This window comes from Hemibagrus wyckioides, linkage group LG11 (assembly GCF_019097595.1).
Source record: "Hemibagrus wyckioides isolate EC202008001 linkage group LG11, SWU_Hwy_1.0, whole genome shotgun sequence".
Classification (NCBI taxonomy): domain Eukaryota; kingdom Metazoa; phylum Chordata; class Actinopteri; order Siluriformes; family Bagridae; genus Hemibagrus; species Hemibagrus wyckioides.
Window position 1 is genome coordinate 32,278,527 of NC_080720.1, and position 23,352 is coordinate 32,301,878.

A 23,352-nucleotide genomic window follows, 5' to 3' on the forward strand; every position below is an offset into this window, starting at 1 on the left:
ATCTTTGCTAAGTTATAAATAAAATAATGAATTTAAATAAAAAAAAATAATAATTTGTTCCACTTATATATCGACTCTCAAATAGTTCAAATCTGCTAAACAGAAAAAAAGGAGAAAATGTATGTTTCTGAGAAAATCAAACAAAGCTGAGATTTACATGTTTATAAGGAACCACTTAAAAAAACAATTTTTTTGTCACTGCAAAGCTTCAAAAATTTAAAATAGGTTTTATTTCTTTTCTTTTCTTTTCTTTAATTTGGGAACAAACTTTTAGGATATGAAATTTTTTTTGTAAATATCATATTAATGCCTAAACTAGGAAAACTAAGGATCTGAGAAAAATGAGAAAAATATCTGGCAACCCTGGGGAAAAAAAGATCAGAGTAAGTATTAGAAATTAAAATCATTGTCAGTGGGTTAATTATTGATATAATCACATTTCCATGATCTCTATGCTTAAGAGTAGCAGTAGTGTTTACTTTATGGTGCTATGACAAGATAAAGAAGCAAGAAGAAGAAGATGAAGAAGAAGACAAAGAAGAAGAAGAAGAAGAAGAAGAAGAGAATGATTTCTTTCTTTCTTACCTGGGTGTAGACAGTGGAGACCAGGTGTGTGGACACTCGGAAGAGAAGACGTCCTCCATCCACCCACTTCACCTCCACACCAGACTGCTGCTGTACAAACATCACACAATTATGGCAACATGTAAAAATATATAAATTAATAATCCACACTAATGAGCCGTCATAATGAGCTCGTTACCTTGTTAGTGCCCTCGAGGCTGCTCAGGTATCCTGGAGGTAGGCTCGAGGCCACTGAGATGTGCTGATCGCTCACGATCACTCGGCCGTCCTTCAGCAGAGGCAGCCACGCAGAACCCACTGAGACGCACAGAGGAACACAGAGGAACATCTTTGTTGGTGTTGTGGTGGTGATGGTACAGGTGGAGATGGTGGAGCTTGAGGTGGTTGAGGTGGTGGTGATGGTGGTGGTGATGGAGGTAGTGTAGGTGAAGGAGGTGGAAGTAGAGGTGGTGGTGGTGATGGTGAAGGTGGCGGTGGTGGAGGTGGTTGAGGTGAAAGAGGTGGAGGTAGAGGTGGTGGTAATGGTGGTGGAGTTGGCGGTGATGGTGCTGGTGGATGTGGTAGTGGTGGATGTGGTGATGGTGGTGGTGAGGGAGGTAGTGAAGGTGAAGAAGGTGGAAGTAGAGGTGGTGATGGTGGTAATGGTGAAGGTGGTGGAGGTTGAGGTGGTGGATTTGGTGGTGATGGTGAAGGTGGTGGAGGTTGAGGTGGTGGATTTGGTGGTGATGGTGAAGGTGGTGGAGGTTGAGGTGGTGGATTTGGTGGTGATGGTGAAGGTGGTGGAGGTTGAGGTGGTGGATTTGGTGGTGATGGTGAAGGTGGTGGAGGTTGAGGTGGTGGATTTGGTGGTGATGGTGAAGGTGGTGGAGGTTGAGGTGGTGGATTTGGTGGTGATGGTGAAGGTGGTGGAGGTTGAGGTGGTGGATTTGGTGGTGATGGTGAAGGTGGTGGAGGTTGAGGTGGTGGATTTGGTGGTGATGGTGAAGGTGGTGGAGGTTGAGGTGGTGGATTTGGTGGTGATGGTGAAAGTGGTGGAGGTTAAGGTGGTGGATTTGGTGGTGATGGTGAAAGTGGTGGAGGTTAAGGTGGTGATGGTGAAAGTGGTGGAGGTTAAGGTGGTGGATTTGGTGGTGATGGTGGTAGTGGAGGTGAAGGAGGTGGAAGTAGAGGTGGTGATGGTGGTGGTGGATTTTGTGATGATGGTGATGGTGAAGGTGGTGGTAGTGGTGATGGTGGTGGTCATGGTAGTGATGATGGAGATGGGGATAGTGGAGGTGAAGGAGGTGGAAGTAGAGATGGTGGATTTTGTGGTGATGGTGGTGTTTGTGGAGGTGGTGGTGGTGATCATGAAGGTGGAGATGGTGGTGGTAATGGAGGTAGTAGAGGTGATGGGGATAGTGGAGTTGAAGAAGGAGGAGGTAGAGGCGGTGATGGTGGAAGTAGTGGTTGAGGTGGTGGTGGATATGGTGGTGAGGTACCTGGTGTCTCCACCACGTCCCGCTTCTTTGCGCCACTGTCACAGCTGATGTGGTAGAACGTGAAGAGCAGATGGTGTTTCTCATGGAGCTGAGTTGGAAGCTCGATCTTAATCTGATGCAAAGAATGAAAAATATCATCATAAAGGGAGAATTATCAAATTATTTAAAAAAAATATTATACACAATTATTTTAGAATGCAGAAACCACTGTAATCATTAAAGCGGCAGTATGTAACTTTTAGATGGAGTCACTTTCATGTATCTAACATGTTTTTAGACATTTCCTTTAAAATTAGTGCTTGAACTCAGGCTTAAGCTCTTAGCATGACGATTCAATGTTACATACTGCAGCTTTAATGACACAAACCTCTCACCTCGTCATAGAACTCTGGGTTCTGCTGGTGATGCAACACTGCTGCATAGGCGTGTGTGCTGAACAGAGGGCCTCCTGGACGAGCATAGATACACTACACACACACACACACACACACACACACACACATTGTATATAATGGCATAAATAAATCAAGGTGGAATTTGATGCAGGTGGGTAAGTGTGTGTGGTTACACCTTAAGTGGCTTTGCATCGTTCTCATCAGAATCCCTGAACTCCACACACACTGCGATGTTCCTCGCCTGAAACACACCGAGTCAGATCTCCTTACACGCTGAAATCTCAGGCAGAACAAATCGATAGTGCAGAAGCGCCACTCCTGGCTAATCGCTCTGACTAGCGGCTCTGACTTCAGCATTCACTCAGCCACAAAAAGAGCAGTGTTTATAAAAATAATTCAGATCATTGATAAATAATAGATTAAAACCTTGACCTAGGATGGAAACTTTGTTCTTGACCTCATCTTCATCTGGAATTAAAACCTTCTAAGATCAAAGCCTTGATTTGGGATTAAAAGCTTTAATCTTAGGTGAAAACTCTGACTTATTGGTCTCTGAGGTTTAGATTCTGAGATTAAAAACCTGACCTGGGATTAAAACCTGAACCTCAGATTACAGCCTTAAAACAGGATTAACATTCATTTGGTATTAAAAACCTATGTTTAAAACCATAATCAGGGATTAAAACCTCTACTTGAATTTAAAAAATTGACCAGGGATTAAACCCTTGACCTGAGATTAAGATCTTGACATGGGATTAAAATTCTGACCTGGAATTAAAACCTTGACATGGGATTAAAATCTTGACCTGGAATTAAAACCTTGACATGGGATTGAAACCTTGAGTTGAGATTAAAAACTTGAACTGGGATTAAAATCTTCACCTGAGATTAAAACCTTGACCTTTGATAAAAACCTTGACATGGGATTGAAACCTTGAGTTGAGATTAAAAACTTGAACTGGGATTAAAATCTTCACCTGAGATTAAAACCTTGACCTTTGATAAAAACCTTGACATGGGATTGAAACCTTGAGTTGAGATTAAAAACTTGAACTGGGATTAAAATCTTCACCTGGGATTAAAATCTTGACCTGGAATTAAAACCTTGACATGGGATTGAAACCTTGAGTTGAGATTAAAAACTTGAACTGGGATTAAAATCTTCACCTGAGATTAAAACCTTGACCTTTGATAAAAACCTTGACATGGGATTGAAACCTTGAGTTGAGATTAAAAACTTGAACTGGGATTAAAATCTTCACCTGGGATTAAAAGCTTGACCTGGAATTAAAACCTTGACATGGGATTGAAACCTTGAGCTCAGATTTAAAACTTGTCCTGGAATTAAAATCTTCACCTGGGATTAAAACCTTGACCTGGAATTAAAACCTTAAACTGGGATTAAAACCTTGACCTGAGATTAAAATCTTGACATGAGATTGAAACCTTAACATAGGATTAAAATCTTCACCTGGGATTAAAACCTTGACCTCAGATTACAGCCTTAACCTAGGATTAAATTCTTGATGGAATTAAAATCTTGATCTGAGGTTGAGACCATGATCAGAGATTAAAACCTCTACATGACTTTAAAAACATAATAGAGATTAAAATCTTATCCTAAAATGAAACACTTTAGTTGGGTTTAAAATCTTCACTTGATGGGATTAAAAACTAGATTAAAACCTTAAGGATTAAGACACTGTCCTAAAATTAAAAACTGGGATTAAAATCTTGACTTGGGATTAAAATGTTGGTACTATGATATGAACAGAGTTTGATGTAATCCAGATTAAAGCTGAGTGCAGTGTTCAGCTGTAATCCAGCTCTAATCCAGCACACTAATCCAGACTATGATGTTATTTACCTTCGCGAAGGACTTCTGGTTGTCATATTTGAGGTGTTTGGGATAGACGTAAAGGTGATTGTTGTAGGTGGTGAAGGGCTGAGAGCACTTAGCAATGCTGGGGATGAATTCCTCCACCTCTAACAGAGGCCCACGCTCACTGCCTTCAAAGGGGCGCACAGGGATGTAGGAGGAAGTGACACAATCTGATTAATGGAGAGAGAGAGAGAGAGAGAGAGAGAGAGAGAGAGAGAGAGAGAGAGAGAGAGAGAGAAGGAGAGACAGAGAGTGAGAGAGAGAGAGAGATGGAGAGAGAGAGTCACATACTAATCAGGAGCTCAGACTGAGCTCAGAAAGATTGCTTAAAGCAGCAGTTTGTCACTTTTAAGGCCCTCTGCTGGCTGTGACCTGAACTGAAATTGCGATAAAAACACCAATCAGCGTTTTTGTAGTGCAACAGATAAACAGCTCTATTCTAACTAGGGGCGGGGCTCATTTCAGGGCCAGAAAAGTTTTCCCAAGTGCTTTAATTTTAAAGAAGCTATAAATATCCACCCTGAGACAACAATAACAAACACTGTATTATTTTTTTTCAGGTCAAAACTTAAAAAAATAAAAATAAAAAATGACTAACCGCCCCTTTAATTCTGGAGAGTGCTAAATGACTAAATGAACAGGCTGCAAATGAAAAGTCAGATAAAATGATCAAATGCTGAAAGCCAGAAACAGGAAGCGGTGAAACGAAACCTTACTGATCACATCAGGAGGGACGCTGTCCACACTGACGTCCAGGTTTCCCAGAATGACAGGAAGCTTGGCCATCTTCTCAGGTCTGAACACAAACACACGCTCGTTATGTGCAAACAGGTCACAAGTCAATTTAACACTCGTTAAGTCTTTAAGGGTGACGCTAATAATGACCACTAACTTCCTGAAATCAGCCAGCAGTTTGAAGAGATCCTCGTCTGATAGTTTACTGCTTTCCTGCCTGTAGAGGGCGGAGAAGCGAGCGTTTTTATCCAGAGTCCCTGAGGCGTCTTTAAACACGGGTCTGAAAATACACAGAATACAGAAATACATTAAAATGAATTCACGCTCTCTCACAGATCCAAGCACGGCAGTGTCTGACCTGGCGGTCCAGGCGAACGGCATCCGGTACTGTCCCAGCCGGCTGCAGGCCACCCGGGCGTTCTTCAGCACCTTCTGAGCCACCTGAGCAACACAACTCATTCAATTCTCTCAAAGTCAGACCAGAACCAACAAAACACTCAGTGTCGTGCTGTTACAGGAAAATAATCAACGTCTAATGGAAAAGAGTCACCTTCATCTCAGTGACGTTGATGATTTTCCGATATCTGCACATCCTGGTGTGTTTTATTCCTCTTACACAACAGCTATGTGAATTTTTTAAATAAATTTAATATTTATTTATTATATATATTTTTTATTAAATATTATTTTTAATAAATTTAATAAATTTATTTTAATAAATTTTTATTTTATTTTTTAATAAAATAATAATAAAAAAAATAATTATTTAAAAATAAAAAAAAATAAAACCATGATCTTTATTTTTTAAAAATAATATTTTATAAAAAAATATGATAAATAAAAATTAAATAAAGTGTATTTCTCATTCAGGGATTTTTAAAAAATCTTCTGGATATTTAATGTTTTTATTTCTAGTTGAAGAAAAAAAACATTTTATTTACTGAAGCTTTTTAAAAAAAATTAAAATTTTTATTTGACTTTCCAGAATGTGTAAAATTCCCAGATTTTTCAGTCCATCTCTTTAAATAAAAAAATTCTACACAAATTTACAGCTGGATTTTTTAAACATTGTTTTGACTGAAAATAAACAAAAATGTTGAAATGAAGTTTAAATGAACTTAAACTTACATTTTAATTTTTTTTTTCTTTTAATTCGTTTAATTTATTGTCTGTGAGTAACGACACTTTCACTACAGGTGCTTTGGATCAAGTATGAAAGGGTGTGTGTGTGTGTGTGTGTGTGTGAGTACCTTAGCCGAGTCTGAGTTCTTCATGTATGGCTCGGCGCAGTGTGTAATTCCCCCTTGTAGCACCTTCTCTATTCTCGCCACCAGGAAGATGTCTGGGTGTGGACATGTCACAGAGAACACACCCTGACCACACACACACATATATACACACACACACACACACACACACTGTAATCACACATATACTATTTATGGCAGCTGGATGCTCTACATCATAAAACCAATGCTGCTTTCACACAAACACACACACACACACACAAACACACACAAACACACACACACACACACAGTGACCAGGGATTGTCCATTTTCAACCGTTTATTGTGATTAAATGTGGGCGTGTCCAACGACGCGACAAAGCTGAGAAAACTCGAACTTTGCAAATATGGTGCACGCTGCGTCTCCTCTGATCTAAAGCTTCTAAACACTGCTGAATTTTATACAAAAAAACGCCGAAAACTAACTTGGTGTCAAGTGGAACGCCGCCCGCTGTTACTATGGCAACCAGTATTAGAAGAGAAAAGCCTACTGACGACAATATAGTACAGCAACTGAAGAAATCCAGCAGTGTTAAAAACTGTGTGTGTGTGTGTGTGTGTGTGAAAGCAGATGTAGAGTGGCCCGAGTGGTCACCTGGGTGGGGTACTGCAGCGCCCCCTCGGTCAGCCCATCTATCAACTGGACATCTGTCTCTTCCGCATGTCCGTTAATCACGGAGCATGGTGGTGAGATCAGGGCGCGCACCAGCGGGTGATTGAGGTCCATGTGGAAATCGGCGGAGATCTTTCGGCTGTTTTGTACGTCAAACAGCGAGAGAGTCACGAAGAACGGCTCCACCTGCCACGAGAAAAAACGTATCAGATTACTTTCAGCACCCTCTAGTGGCTCGGATTGTAATTACAGCTAGACCTGTAATGCATTCGGAAGGCTCAGTGACACGTGATTAGCCAGTGTGTGAGTGACGTGAGTTTAACATGATTAGAGTGTAATATTTAACGACGGTGGTTGTGAGTGTTATGGTGATGGTGTGAAGTTTATCGTACGTTAGTCGTAGGTCCGTCCTCGCTCTCTGTCACACAGCTCTGTAAGTTAAAGGACAGATCATTACAGCTGACCAGAATCCTCTTCCCAAACTTCTCCTCAAACTGCTTTACATCCGGCTCGATGCCTGACAGATCCAGCCTCTGTGAACACACACACACACGTTATTATAAGCATCATAACAGGAAGCAGTCTCCATCGTTAGTGCCTCTGAGTTCACCTGTGTGTCCGGATCCAAGGTGAAAAGCTTGAGTTGTGTTTCGTTGCAAATCTTCGGCTCGACGTCTCGGGCACTCTTTATAAAACAATAAATATTGGTTTTGATAAAGTCCTAATGATCATAAGTTGGGTTTTTTTTTGAGAAGTTGTTATTACGTCAGATTAATACAGAGCACGCTAACCTGAAATCCGTCCTGAACGTTCTCTGATGAGATATCAGACTTTCCCGGCTCATCATCTGCAACACAGGAGGAAAAAAAAACATTAAATTAAACAGAAAAACAATAAATAATCCATACTGTGATAATTACATAAATCACATACAGTAAAAAAATAAAATAAATAAAATAGATAGATAGATAGATAGATAGATAGATAGATAGATAGATAGATAGATAGATAGATAGATAATTCACAACATGTTAATGACATAAATCACATACAGTTAAAAAATAAAATCAATTAAAATAAATAAATAAATAAATAAATAAAATAAAATAAAATAACAATAATATTAATTATTATAAATATTATTATTGTAATTAATTTATTTAAAAATAACAGTGCACAGTGTTGTTGCAGCAGCCCAACAGCCAAGACACTACACCACTAAGACACCAATTCAATATAATAAACGCATCTAAGATTTTAAAGGTTGAATTTTAACTCTTTTTTTCGCCCAGTAAACAGGCTTAATGGAATTATGAGACGGTGATGATAAGAACATTTGTGTGGAGAAAAATAACTGTTTTTTGGAACTTTTCTATGAATATATCACCCCTAGTAAGTCCTGAGTGTCCACTTTCATATGAGCTTCATATGAACCTCCACTGTGGAGTGGAACATGACCAAGATGCTCAATCATCAACATGGACACGAAAAAATCAGGAGAAAACTCCATTTTTTGGCTTCTGAGAACATTTCAGCTCCATGCTGTAATAAATAAATGTCTTTAACATGCAGTCAGCTTGTTCTGAACTCCCTGGACAGTGCAATGGTTCTCTAGTGTAAAGAATAATGATGCTAGGAAATGCTGACCACACACACACACACACACACCCACACACACCATCGTGCAGCTCTCCGTTCCGCGGTTCCTGCATGGCCAGCTCGAAACAGCTGTGTAGGATTTTGTTAAGGACGTTGATCCAGTCGTCCATCTCAGTCTCGCTGTCAGCGGCCAGCAGGTACGTGCTTTTATCCTGCATCTTCAGCTCGAAGGCAAAACGCCGCACTTTACTGTTCTACACACACACACACAAATTGAAACTTCAATAAACATTAAACATACTGACATCACAATCACAGAACTGGACTTTTGATTGGTCAAAAGATTATTAAGTAGGTTTTTAGAGCAGCAGCTCCTTCTTGTATGTTATTGTTTCTATAGTAACAGCTTGTTTGCCAGGTGGTTGATTATTTGCCCATAACAGCACAACAAGAAGTGTTTTATTCACTTTGCCCCCCCCCCCCCCGCCCTCGGAGGGTACATCACTTCCTTTACATTCATTCCCAAAGATAGAAGTGATTTAAAAAAAATTTTATTCAAGGTCTAATGCAACTAGTGCACTAAATCCCCCAATAATGCAGCTCAGCCGATGCAGTGCATCAGCTACTATAGACAATCATACAGCTCTTTATACTTTTATCGGGTGCCATTACTTTTGCCCCAACTTTGCCGTATCTATTCATGTTCAATGTGTGTACAGTGGTCTTCGTACCTGGACCACCCCCATGCATGAGTCGAGAAAGATGGTCCCTTTGGGCTCTTTGGAGATTTTCTCATCCTTGTAGAAGTTCAGATTGTAGGATCCGTCCCCCTGCTGCGCCAGCTGGAAATATCTCCTCTTAAAAGACTGGAGAAAAGATGAAGGAGGGATAATCAAGGAGAACTTCGAGTGTGTTACATACAAATAACATGAGACGGCTTGTCTAAAAAAGTTCTCAGAGCGTGGGAAAGTGAACTAAGAGCAGGAAGTCTTCAGGGCTTCACGACAAGGTCAGCGTTAGGCACTGGGGAACTCAGAATGAGGATGTCCCTCCCTGTGGGTCCGTAGTAAAAAAAAATGGTGAACGTGCCCTCTAGGGTGCCAAAAGAGTAGATAATACATTATAAAGTGCCCCATAGGTTAACAATATGCTAGATAAAAAACAATAAGCTGCCCTCTAGGATGCTCCCACGATAGATAAAATGAGATAATATGATAGATAAGACATGATAAAGTGCCCTTTCTGGTAAAGTGTTAAAGTGCCCCATAGGTTGCTAATATAGTAGATAAAATGTGATGAAGTGCCTTTAGGGTTCCAGTATGTTCGGAAAAAAGTAATAAAAGGCTCTATAAGTTAAAGCTACAGTATATAAGATGTGATAAAATGCTCTGTAGGCTGATAATACACTAGATAAAATATGATGAATTGCTCTGTAGGATGCCAATACGGTAGATAAGACATGATAAAGTGCCCTTTAGGGTAAACTGTCAGTATATAAAATGTTATAAAGTGCCCTGTATGCTGCTAATATAGTAGATAAAGTACCCCTAAGGTAAATAAAATGTCATAAAGTGCCCTCTAGGGTTCCAATATGCTTGATAAAATGTAACAAAATGCCCTTTAGGTTAAAGCTACAGTATTTAAGATGTGATAAAGTGCCCTGTAGGCTGATAATACAGTAGATAAAATCTAATTAAGTGCCGTTTAGGATGCCAATATGGTAAAATATAGATAAAATGTTATAAAGTGCCCTCTAGGATGCCCCTAAGGAAGATAAAATGTAATAAAGTGCCCTCTAGTATGCCCCTAAGGTAGATACAATGTTAAAAAGTGCCCTCTAGTATGCCCCTAAGGTAGATATAATGTAATAAAGTGCCCTCTAGGATGCCCCTAAGGAAGATAAAATGTTATAAAGTGCCCTCTAGGACGCCCCTAAGGAAGATAAAATGTAATAAAGTGCCCTCTGGAATGCCCTATGGTAGATGAAATGTTACAAAGTGCCCTCTAGTATGCCCCTAAGTTAGATAAAATGTTATAAAGTGCCCTCTAGGATGTCCCTAAGGAAGATAAAATGTAATAAAGTGCCCTCTAGGACACCCCTAAGGTAGATACAACGTTATAAAGTGCCCTCTAGGACGTCCCTAAGGCAGATACAATGTTATAAAGTGCCCTTTAGGATGCCTCCAAAGTAGATCAAATGTTATAAAGTGCCCTCTATGATGCCCCTAAGGTCAAATAAAATGTAATAAAATGTCTGGTGTCACATGTTGGAATAATACTGTGGTATGTTTAATCATGATGGTTATTTTGGTGTCATTACAGTACGTGTGTGTGTGTGTGTGTGTGTGTGTGATTACTCACCCTCATCGTGACACTAATAGCACTGTTCATATTGCCTTTATAAAGCCAGCCATGTTTGGACACGCCACCCCTCAGAGAGCTCAGAGATGATGTATCCTTAAAAAGACAAAAAGTCAGATGTTCAGTAACGACTCGCTCTTCATCGTCCACGTTATTAATCAGCTGATTAATCTGGCTTTCAATTAATCCTGCTGATAGAATCAAATACCACTTCCTCTTACACCACTGCATATTTTGATCTATTTATATTTACATGTAATATTATAGAAACATCCATTAAACAAACCAAGCTCCTGTTCTCACTTCCAGCTATAAAGAGTTGTGTATAGACTCAGTTAATGGAAGCTTAATGTAAAGCAGCATTAAGTCTTTATAGATCTCTTTATAACTAAAAAACACACAAATATAAACGTCATGAATAATCATGAATTAATGATTAACAACCGTTTTTAAAACAGTCTATATTTATATCTCTCATGTCTGCTTAATGTTTTCAACTGAACATTAAACAGGAAGTGCTGGTCTCTGAGGTCTTACACACACACACACACACACACACACACATACACGCACAGACACACACGCGCACACACACAAACATACACACACACACCCGCAGCACTATGCTACTTTTCTTTCTCAGCATGTTTTTTGCCTATTAGGTTTAAAGTACCTCATCCTTGTCTGCATCCTCGTCAACCTCAAACACATGAGTGGGAAGTTTCTCTGGCCGAAGAACTTTACTGTGGGTCAAAAAGCACAGAGATCAGAGGAAGAACCTGTGGAGGATGTGTGTGTACAGAGTCTATGATAGATAGATAGATAGACAGACAGACAGACAGACAGATAGATAGATAGATAGATAGATAGATAGATAGATAGATAGATAGATAGATAGATAGATAGATAGATAGATAGATAGACAAACAGACAGACATGTAGATAGACAGATAGACAGATAGATAGATAGATAGATAGATAGATAGATAGATAGATAGATAGATAGGTCTCACTTGGGCAGCTGGCGGAAGTCTCCAGAATAGTCCTCATGTTTGTAGTTAATCACATGCCAGTCTGAGTTGTACGTTTTGATGCACTGTTGTGAAAATGCAAAAATTAATAGATGTTTTACACACACACACACACACACACACAATCTGTTTAGCGTAACATTTAAGCATGTTATTCTGCAGTAATTACTAAAGCTAATCACTGATAAAGCTAATTAGCACGGTTAATGATATTCATGAATTATTATTATTATTATTATTATTATTATTAGCATTCAGCACTCTTTGAAGTGAACATTTTTAAAAAATGACCTCAGGCTCAAGTGGCTTTTCTTCTATTTTAGCCAACCTGCTATCAACTTTAGCTAATCTTTTACAGTCCATTATATTTGATGAAATGCTAGCTAGCTTGGTACCCAGTCCCATTTGCTAATTGTTTACATAATATATAAGTCTAATATTAGCTCACATTTGCTACTGGTTTACACAAAATAATAATTTGCCAGATGTTTGGTTGCTAATATATATTAGCTATTGGTTTACATGATATGATACTGCTATCTGGCTAGCAATATAGGTTACTGATTTAAACAATGGGATATTTAGCTTTATATGAGCTAGCTTGATATTGGTTAGTGAGCTTAATGGAAGCTAGCTTACTAACACCACTAGGTACTGGGTTATATAATATAAGAGTTAGCCTGGTGTTAGTAACTGAGCTTTGGTGACTCTGTGTGGCTAACAGCTGAAGTGATCAGGGAGTTAAAGGAAAATAATCTCACTAATGAACTGTGAGTGATTTTTATTTCTTTAATCAGCTTTGATTCCTGTCTGGATTTATTTGTGGGACTCCCAGACGACGACTCGCCTTCAGAGTAAACATGGTGTTAAAATTTAGTGTTCATTCAGCTCTCCAAACCAGCCCAATGAGCTGCTCAGTGCTCAGAGGGACGATTTATTAGAAACACATGTCCATGTTTTTGGACTGGTGGAAGCCGGTGAAGTGTCTGGTGCTGGACCAGTGATCAGGCAGCTCCTCACACTGATCTTATCAGTCTCACTTCACATCTACTTTCTTACTCTGTCTGTCTGTCTGTCTGTCTCTTTTTTCTCTATTTCCCTGTCTGTCTTTCTCTCTCTCTTTATCTCTCTCTGCATTTCTGTATCTCTTTGCATCTCTCTTTCTCTGTCCTCAGTCCTTTCTCCTTCTGTCTGTCTGTCTCTCTCCCTCTGTCTGTCTCTTCATCTGTCTGTCTTCTCTCCCTCTGTCTGTCTCTTCATCTGTCTGTCTTCTCTCCCTCTGTCTGTCTCTTCATCTATCTATCTCCCTCTCTCTCTCCCTGTCTCTTCATCAGTCTGTTTGTCTCTCTCCCTCTGTCTGTCTCTTCATCTGTCTGTCTTCTCTCCCTCTGTCTGTCTCTTCATCTATCTCTCTCTCCCTCTCCCTCTCCCTGTCTCTTCATCAGTCTGTCTGTCTCTCTCCCTCTGTCTGTCTCTTCATCTGTCTGTCTTCTCTCCCTCTGTCTGTCTCTTCATCTATCTCTCTCTCCCTCTCCCTGTCTCTTCATCAGTCTGTTTGTCTCTCTCCCTCTGTCTGTCTCTTCATCTGTCTGTCTTCTCTCCCTCTGTCTGTCTCTTCATCTATCTCTCTCTCCCTCTCCCTGTCTCTTCATCAGTCTGTTTGTCTCTCTCCCTCTGTCTGTCTCTTCATCTGTCTGTCTTCTCTCCCTCTGTCTGTCTCTTCATCTCTCTCTCTCTCTCTCTCTCTCTCTCTCCCTCTGTTTGTCTCTTCATCTCTCTCCCTTTCCCTCTGTCTGTCTCTTCATCAGTCTGTTTGTCTCTCTCCCTCTGTCTCTCTTCATCAGTCTGTCTGTCTCTCCCCTTCTGTCTGTCTGTCTCCCTGCCTGTCTATCTTTCTCCCTCCCTCTGTCTGTCTATTTCCCTCTCTTCCTTTGTCTGTCACTTCATCTGTTTGTCTTTCTCCCTCTGTCTGTCTCTTTGTCTGTCTGTCTGTCTGTCTGTCTCTCTCTCCCTCTGTCTGCCACTTCATCTGTCTGTCTGTCTCTCTCCCTCTGTCTCTCTCCCTCTGTCTGCCTCTTCATCTGCCTGTCTCTGTCTCTCTCTCTCTCTCTCTCTCTCTCTCTCTCTCTCCCTCTGTCTCCCTCTTCATCTGCCTGTTTGTCTCTCCTCTCCTCTCTTTCTCTCTCTTTCTCTCTCTCTCTCTCTCTCTCTCTCTCTCTCAGCTCTGTGTTTGATGTTTTTTTTTATCTCAGTGTAAGACTGGACTTCTCTCACCTCCTGGACAAACAGACTGCTGGCGCTTTTCTCCGCTCCCTCGGGGATGGTGGGGTATAGAGTCCTGCCCTGACGCTTCACACAGCACATCTACACACACACAGACACACACACACACAGGGCACAAAAGTGTCAGACAGAGTAACGGTCATCAGTCCTGTTTTTCTCCATCCATCTCTCAGGTTCCTCAGGGGATTTAGTAGGTAGATTGAAGTCAATGCTATTTGAAGATCATTTCTTCTCACACTGTTGGAAAATCCAATCTAATCTAATTTCAGCCTCTGGATCAGACTTTTGCTATAACACAGCTCTTCACTAAACTCTACTAGCTACAGGACGAATCAAAATGAGAGGTCTTCATCACTCAGGAAAGGTCTTCATCACTCAGGAGAGGTCTTCATCACTCAGGACATGTTACCTGAAAGTCATCGATGGGGAACTGCAGCATGTCCCGGAGGACATCATTGAGGATCTGAGTCTTCCTCTGAACCAGGACGCTCTCATAGTCCAGCGGCTCAATCAGCTTTGGCTTCACCTGATAAAACACACACACACACACACACACTTATACACTTATACATTACCCTACACAGGATCACCCATCAGTACAGACCTGCTACTGACCCTGACCTTGTCTCTCACACACACACACACACACACACACACACTTAGACACACATATACACATTTTTTTTTACATGTTTACAATTAAGAACACTTTGTAAATTTTTTAATTGTGGAAGACTTAATTAATTAATTAGGCACAGAACCAAACGTTTAGTTAATCATGTGTGTGTGTGTGTGTGTGTGTGTGTGTGCGTGCGTACGTGTGTGTGTGAGATGCTGAGGCAGATAATTCTGAATGAGTATTGTGTTTAACTGTACCAGGCACCATGAGCTCACAAGCTCTCTGATTGGCTACAGCCCCTCTGCGGCTCCCTCTGTGAGCCAATAGAAGCGAAGGAAGCCTTACAGTGACCTCACACTGATGAGACACTAAACTCAGAGTCAATACTGTATACATTTCAGGGAAGATGACGGTCTCATGGCACACACACACACACACACACACACACAGTACTGTTTGTCCACAATCATCTATCTATCTATCTATCTATCTATCTATCTATCTATCTATCTATCTATCTGAAATTCAAATTCAATTTTTATTTGTCACCTACATAATCGTACACTGTATGATACGCAGTGAAATGCTGGAATAGGGACAGAAAAAACAGGATAAAATCTAAAATATAAAATACAAAATATAAAATATAAAAACTACAATTTTTACAGTAGGTCAAATAAAATATAAAGAAAATATAAATAGAATAAGGTATGGCATAGAATAGAATATAGAATATGTATAAAAATGTAAAATGTAAACAACTGTAATAAATAGGAAAACTATGTAAAGTGTGTGAAATGTGCAGACAGCAGCAGTACAGGATGGTCATGGAGTGAAATGAGATGATGAGCAGCAGTGGTATTGTCCATCTTTAAAGTCCAGGTGTGCACAAGTCCTCTTTATGTATAAACAGGAGCTGAAATGTACAACTTATTTGTTTTATGTTTTTATGAGTTGTGTATTTCAGCCCTGCAATGTGCAGATGTGCGGTGTGGTTGGTTGTGGTGTGTTCCAACACGTGTCTATCTATCTGTCTGTCTGTCTATCTCTCTGTCTGTCACACACACACTCACACAGATGTAAAGACACTTCCTAGGTACTGTATTTAAACAAATATAAAGCTCCTTTGAAGTCAGACACTCTGAAGTCCACTAAACTGTGACACACACACACACACACACACAAGTACCCAAAGTGTTTTTAAAAAGAATGCCTGCTGTTTTGCTATAAAAGGAAACTACGGTTTCTCACAATCCGTGCTTATATCACGAATATAACGATGGTATACCTGTTAACAGTTAGCATTATAAACTGTCGCGGTATCTGACATCGCGTCCTCACTGACTCCTCACAGACAGAACTCACGCTTCCCATCATCATGGCGCACCGTTTACAAAAAGCCATCCTCAACGCTGAAGGAAGGAGTCTCCAGTGTCAGCACTTCCTAACCATCAAGCTGCAACTTCTCAAAAATGTGATAAGCTGTGTGTGTGTGTGTGTGTTTGTGTGTGTGTGTGTTTGTGTGTGTGTGTGTGCGCGTTGTCTCGTTAGCATCACAACATGATGAGCAAGACAGCAATCTTTCATCTTTCTGTCTGTCTCTCTCCCTTTGTCTGTCTCTTCATCTGTCTGTCTGTCCATCTGTCTGTCTCTCTCTTTCTCTCTCTCTCCGCCTCTTCATCTGTCTTTCTCTCCCTCTCTCTTCCTCTGTCTGTCCCATCTCTTCATCTGTCTGTCTCTCTCTCCTCTCTCTCTGTCTGCCTCTTCATCTGTCTCTCTCTCTCTCCCTCTATCTCTTCATCTCTCTCCCTCTCTCTGTCTTTTCATCTAGCTGTCTGTCTCTCTCGCTCTGTCTCTCTCCCTCTCTTGTCCTCTGTGTGTTGTCTTGTTAGCATCACAACATCATGAGCGAAGACAGCGATGAGATGACGGTAAAGGAACGACTCTAGCTGACTCTTGTAGCTGCTCTAAGGTAAGTGATGAAAACAAAGACGTTGACCAAACTGCTGAAATTCAGAAGAATCACTAATCACACACGTCAGGACTCACGGCTAAAGAAAAACAATCAACGTTAGCGTGTTAGCAGTAACATGAGTTTCCTGTAAGTTCACAGCCACTTACCCCTGCTTCACCTTCCACCTCCATCTCCCCCACACTCCTGCTCTGCTGCTGTTGCTGCGGCAACTCACACTCGGGCGCGTTATGGCAGCCCCGACCCCCCCTGGACTGCATGGTCCGGTCCGGGTCCGACGCGGCACGTGTCGTGTGAATCAGAATGAGCTAGAGAGCTCCAGATGCCTGGGTCATATTTCTAGCAGTGATGCTGTCCACACAGACACACACTTTCTCACAAACTCACACACACTGCCTTCTGTACCGCACACACCACACACACGCTTCTTTTTCTCTGAATTTTACAGCCCACTTCCTTCCTTCCTTCCTTCTCGCGCTCTCTGCCTTCGGTCTCAGAGGCTCAATATGCGGACTTCTGTGAATCTGTTGTCTTTATACTAAACACACACACACACTCACTCACACACACACACACTCCCCCTTTCGCTCTAACCACTCCTTCATACAGCTGTTCTAATGTGAGTGTGTGTGCTTTTTTTTTTCCCCCCACACCCTGCTCTTATCTTATACAGATCTATGTCTCACGTCTCACACCATGGAATAGTGAAAGGGACTCGTGTGGGGTGCCAAAACTTTTCTGACTGCAATAAGAAAGAAGATGAAAACAACGGAAAGTCCCGTCCTCTGGTCTGTACAGTGCGACTGAATCCTGCCAGAGCAGTGACACAACCATGAGCTAATCATATTACACTGCGCACCGATGAACGCTAAACATATTGCACGTCGGATTCCGTGCTCTGATTGGACGGTTGTTTTTCAAGAACTGCGGCTTTGACGATTGCAGTTTCCATAGTAACCGCATTAAAAGGGAAAACGGTTGACATGGTGAAGTTTCGTTCACATTTACGGAAGGAGTCTCCAGTGACAGTGGCAAAATTCCAGTGATATAAATCTCTCTCTCACACAACCCACACACACACACCCACCCACCCACACACACACACACACACACACTGTACGCTAGTGTCCTGTACCGTGTCATATCCCCAAAAGGTCATGAGACAATCAGACGTTTCGGTTCCATTAAACCTGTCTCGATTTTACAGACAAATGCACAAGATGGTATTTACACACACACACACACACACACAAACACACACACAAGCTCCATGTACGGGTTCAAAGGTCACAAGCAAATCACATCCGTTTCTCCAAAATTAGTGTGTACATGCAAACAACACCGCATGAGGAAGAGTGAGGGTAAAGCAAGTGCAAACCAGATGTCTGTCCACACACACACACACACACACACACACACACACTGTATCCCCCTCCGCCCAGTTGCATAATCACGCAAGGTGACGTAATGATCATGGAGGCTCACGAGGGGCCCGTTGGCCGAACGCCAGGGTGGGGCTCACGAAACTCAAGCAAAACATCCACGACCCTGTACACACACACACACACACACACACACAAACACACACAGCCCACATGGGGAGCTTCACGCCCGGCCCCAGGGCTCTGAGACACAGCTGCTTACATGAAATAAAAAAAAATGATGGACATCTCTGGAGAAGGACGCTGCAAAAAGAAAGGAGACTGAGACTGGAGAAAACCTTTCATGTCTCATGATTCTCTTACAAACAAACGAACGATACGCAAAATATTATCATAAATAAATAAATAAAAGTCATCATAAATGTGTCTATAAATAATATAAAGTAGTAGAAATGTGTCAAATCTGTGCCCTGGGATAGATTCCAGGTTCCCCGTGATGCTGTGTAGGATAAGAGCTAGAGAAAATATATGAATGGATGGACAGATGGATGGACAGACAGCTGGATGGACGGATGGATGGATGGATGGATGGACGGACGGATGGATGGACAGATGGATGGGCGGATGAACAGTTAGATGGATGGATAGATGGATGGACGGATGGATGGATAGATGGATGGACAGACGAATGGATGGACGGATGGATGGGCAGGCAGATGGACAGACGGATGGATGGAAGGATGGATGGATAGACGGATGGATGGATGGATGGACGGGCTGATAGACAGATGGATGGAAGGATGGACGGATGGATGGACAGATAGATAGATGGACAGAAGGATGGACGGATGGATGGACGGACAGATGGACGGGCTGATAGACAGATGGATGGAAGGATGGACGGATGGATGGACAGATAGATAGATGGACAGAAGGATGGATGGATGGATGGATGGATGGGCGGATGAATGGTTAGATGGATGGATAGATGGACGGACGGATGGATGGATAAACGGATGGACAGACGAATGGACGGACAGATGGATGGATGGATGGATGGACGGGCTGATAGACAGACAGATGGATGGAAGGATGGATTGACAGATAGATAGATGGACAGAAGGATGGATGGATGGACGGATGAATGACGATGCCTTAACATCCAGAAAAAGGTTTTATATGCTGTAGTTATAAATAAGTGTGTTATTTAAAGGGAGAGGAAATGAAAGAGACAGATGAGAGTGTGAGGGATTAGTCAGTGTAATTTCCACAGTGAGTGCAGTGAGGGAGAGAGAGCAGCGTCATTAATACGGCCTTTACTCTCATATCCACTTCCTCTTACAGCACTGCTCCATCTGATACTGCTGAATGTACAGAGATATCCTCATTCACCTCCCTCCATCTCTCTCTCTCTCTCTGTCGCTCTCTTTATCTCTCACTCTGCCTCTCACTCTCTGTGTGTTTCTCTCTCTCTCTCTCTCTCTCTCTATCTGTCTCTCTCTCTCCCTTTCTCTCTCTATTTGTCGCTCTCTTTATCTCTCTCTCTCTGCCTCTCACTCTCTATCTGTCTCTCTCTCTCCATCTCTCTCTTCCTCTCTCCTAATGAGTGCACCTTATTTTTATTTCTTTTTTAAGATCTACAAAACCGTGTAAATGTTACATCACCAATTGCTCGAAAAAATTCACTTTAACTTTTCACACATTACTTTTACGTTAATTCTACTATTATTCTATCTTTATTTTACATTATTTTACATATACATATTTTTCTTATATTTTCTTAAAATTTCTTTTTTCAAACACTGATATCATTAGTATTATTTGCTTATTTTTTTCGTAATTAATTTTTTGGGTTTTTTTTGTCTGTTAAATGTGCAAAAGATATAAAATTTCTTCTTCTTCTTATTATTATTATTTATTTATTAATTAAATTCTATTTAAATTATAGTAGGCTCACATTGATACTTAATTGTTGCTATAGTAACAGCTGATGCACAGAGACTAACACAGAAATCCGTTTAGTTGATATAGTGAGGTTTTCATGTATAGATGAAGTCTCCAGTGTCATCGCTTTATAAGCTGTGACTGTGAGTCTTTCCACGTTTTTGTACGTTTTTTTGGCGCTACAACACGTGAGAACCGGAGCTAACGTCCACCATGTAACTATAATGGGATAAAAAGAACATATTATCTTATGAACCTTTCGGAAATTGTACGATATACAACCACATACAATCTTACAGTAACTTTCTTATGGACTGTTCTGTCTGTACACTACACCACACACACACAGACACACACACACACACACACACACACAGACACACACACACCGGGACCACTCAGCAGGCCACCTCTTTAAGACTCAGGATGCTGAGTAATACTTGAACCGACATCTGCTGTTGTTTTAATGGCTCGTATTCCTCAAACAGCATGTACCACACACACACACACACACACACACACACATACACACACACACACATTACCAGTGCTCCTGCTGCCGGTGCTAGTGTCAGCGAATCCCTGCAGCTTTCCGTGTCTGGATCTTCTATAAACTCCGTTATCTCCTCCTCGGCTTTACACACACGGTTGTAGTTTCTGCCCAGCAAACTCTGCATGCTCCTCCACAGGAACACACTTGCCGAACACCCCATTGCCCAGACTTACAAACACACACACAAACACACGTCCGTCTCAGAGAGCCAGCTCCGGTCAGAATCTCTCTGTCCTGGACCACTGTGTGCCATTGGGAAGTTTTTTAAAGTGAAATCAGGAAACAGAGGATGAACGAGTATTCACAAAGTATATTTGAACTGCTGCCTGCTGGTCTGAATGTGTGTGTGTGTGTGTGTGTGTATGAGAGAGAGAGAGAGTTATGCTCTTGCATACACTCCTTCCGGAAGAGAGATCGATCACGAGTCCAGGGACGAGAGAGAAAGAGTGATGCACTGATGAGCTGCTTCCTCAGTTATTGAATGGAGTCCGCTCTCTCTCTCTCTCTCTCTCTCTCTCTCTTGTCCTCTGTCTCTGTCTGTTTCTCTCTGTCTGGTGTCTCCTTCTGTCAGTCTGTCTGGTTCTCTCTCTCTCTCTCTCTCCCTGTCTGTTTGCCTGTCTAACAAAATTGTTTTTATCTCTCAGTCACCATCTGTCTCTTTCTCTATTCTTTGTCTGTCTGTCTGTCTGTCTGTCTGTCTCTCTCTCTCTCTCTCTCTCTCGTTCGCTCTCTTTTTCTCTTTCTTTGTCTGTCTGCCTGTCTGTCTGTCTGTCTCTCTCTCTCTCTCTCTCGTTCGCTCTCTTTTTCTCTTTCTTTGTCTGTCTGCCTGTCTGTTTCATTCTCTCTCTCTCTCTTCCTTTGTCTGTCTGCCTGTCTGTTTCATTCTCTGTCTTTGTGTCTCTCTCTCTTTCTCTATGTCTGCTGCCTCCTTCTATCTGTCTGTCTGCCTGGTTCTCTCTCTCTCTCTCTCTCTCTCTCTCTCTCTGTCTGTCTGTTTGCCTGCCTGTCTTATTCTCTACCTGTCTTTCTCTCTCTCCCCCTGTCTGTCTGTCTTGTTCTCTGTCTCTCTCTATGTGTTTCTATCTTTCTGTCTCTCTCCTTCTGTCTGCCTCTCTGTCTGACTGTCTCTCTCTCCCTTCCTTTGTCTGTTGTTTGTTTGTCTCATTCTCTGTCTGTCTCTCTGTTTGTCTCTCTCTCTCTCTTCCTTTTGTCTGTGTCATTCTCTCTCTCTCTCGCTCTCTCTCTCTCTTTGTCTGACTGCCTGTCTGTTTCATTCTCTGTCTCTCTCTTCCTCTGTTTGTCTCATCTTCTGTCTCTGGCTGTTTCTCTCTGTCTGCTGTCTCTGTCTATCTGGCTGTCTCTCTCTCCCTCTGTCAGTCTGTCTGTCTTGTTCTCTGTCTCTATTTCTGTCTGTCTCCTTCTGTCTGCCTGTATGTCTCTCTCTCTCTCCCTTCCTTTGTCTGTCTGTTTGTCTCATTCTCTGTCTGTCTGTCTGCCTGCCTGCCTCTCTCCCTTTGTCTGTCTGCCTATCTGTTACATTTTCTGTCATTGTCTCTCACCCTCTGCCTCTCTACCTTTGTCTCTCTCTCTCTCTCTCTCTCTCTCTCTCTCTCTCAGCAGAGGCTTTTCTGTGAGTGACTGTCTCCACATGTAACTCTAAATGGATAAAAAGTACAACAGCTCATATATCTATAATAAATATAACCGTGTAATCGTTGGCAAAGTGCTGAGGTGTAAAAGGAATAAAACGCTGTAACAGGACATGCTGTTAGAGAAATATAATCTTTAAGGGGACAACAGTAACTCATCACAAACCCCTGTTGTTGATTACTTTCCTAGAAAACAGAAGACACTTTTGTGACTTATTCCTTTCCACAAACCGCTGAAGTGAAAGCTGTAGTGTGTAAGCAAGACTGCGGTAACCCCGGGGTGAAGGGCATTTATTTCCTTACAGAGTGACCACTGAGTGCATTAGCACCACACACACACACACACAGACACACAATTTCAGGAGCCACATTTAAAGGTAAGAAGATCGAAAAGGAAGAAGATATAATCCCCCCCTAACCCCCATGTTTTCTTTTTTATTAAGTTTATTGTTTATTTATATGTTATAATAAATTCAACTCTGAATCATTTTTAAATATTTTCAATTTATTATGAACAATGACACTAAGTTGAAGTTTTACTCCGCCTACCATGCTGTGCTATTAGGTGTCAGGTACCTAGGGTGAAGTGGGAAATAATCGTTTTAGCTAGCATGAAAGGCAGAAAAATAGATATTTTACTAAAGTTTTTTGAAAATATGAAACGCTGGTGTGTAGGTGTGTAGATAATTATCAGAAAATTAGAATTAAGCTCTAACAGTTTATTTCGGTTTATTTTGTGTTTGGTCTGATGATCAGTGTGCGTTCAGTAGCAACACAATTTCCAACACAATAAGACTGAACAAAATGAAAAATAATACACTGTAACAAACATAAAAATAAAAAAAAAAGACTGAGAGAGAATAAAATAAATAAAAAAGACTGACAAAAATATTTTAGAGTTTAAAAAAAATAATTTTGGTTTTATACTTTAAAAAGAAAAAATTAACTAATCATTGTTAATAAAACTCACTTATTAATATCCC

The 23,352-nt window shown here is 41.2% G+C and overlaps 1 protein-coding gene across 5 annotated transcripts in view; it reads right to left on the reverse strand.

The window, feature by feature from the left end:
- Window positions 1-21,043, reverse strand: part of dock9b (dedicator of cytokinesis 9b) — a 44,718-nt gene extending 23,675 nt beyond the window's left edge. The window contains exons 1-22 of one of the 5 annotated variants that reach the window (XM_058402130.1): window positions 20,713-21,036; window positions 14,660-14,776; window positions 14,242-14,331; window positions 11,950-12,032; window positions 11,610-11,679; window positions 10,937-11,032; window positions 9,307-9,441; window positions 8,655-8,829; window positions 7,768-7,823; window positions 7,587-7,661; window positions 7,369-7,509; window positions 6,959-7,162; window positions 6,326-6,448; window positions 5,434-5,516; window positions 5,233-5,355; window positions 5,057-5,136; window positions 4,326-4,510; window positions 2,634-2,699; window positions 2,438-2,530; window positions 2,064-2,175; window positions 764-882; window positions 586-672 (exon numbers count right to left, since the gene is read on the reverse strand). In XM_058402130.1, the coding sequence (XP_058258113.1) occupies window positions 586-672; window positions 764-882; window positions 2,064-2,175; window positions 2,438-2,530; window positions 2,634-2,699; window positions 4,326-4,510; window positions 5,057-5,136; window positions 5,233-5,355; window positions 5,434-5,516; window positions 6,326-6,448; window positions 6,959-7,162; window positions 7,369-7,509; window positions 7,587-7,661; window positions 7,768-7,823; window positions 8,655-8,829; window positions 9,307-9,441; window positions 10,937-11,032; window positions 11,610-11,679; window positions 11,950-12,032; window positions 14,242-14,331; window positions 14,660-14,776; window positions 20,713-20,880 (2,481 nt within the window). In that variant the 5' untranslated portion in view covers window positions 20,881-21,036. Of the gene's footprint in view, window positions 1-585; window positions 676-763; window positions 883-2,063; window positions 2,176-2,437; window positions 2,531-2,633; window positions 2,700-4,325; window positions 4,511-5,056; window positions 5,137-5,232; window positions 5,356-5,433; window positions 5,517-6,325; window positions 6,449-6,958; window positions 7,163-7,368; window positions 7,510-7,586; window positions 7,662-7,767; window positions 7,824-8,654; window positions 8,830-9,306; window positions 9,442-10,936; window positions 11,033-11,609; window positions 11,680-11,949; window positions 12,033-14,241; window positions 14,332-14,659; window positions 14,777-16,990; window positions 17,351-20,712 lie in introns of those variants that run through there. The other 4 variants (XM_058402129.1, XM_058402131.1, XM_058402133.1 and 1 more) reach the window with 4 other exon arrangements.
- Window positions 21,044-23,352: the final 2,309 nt, after the last annotated feature.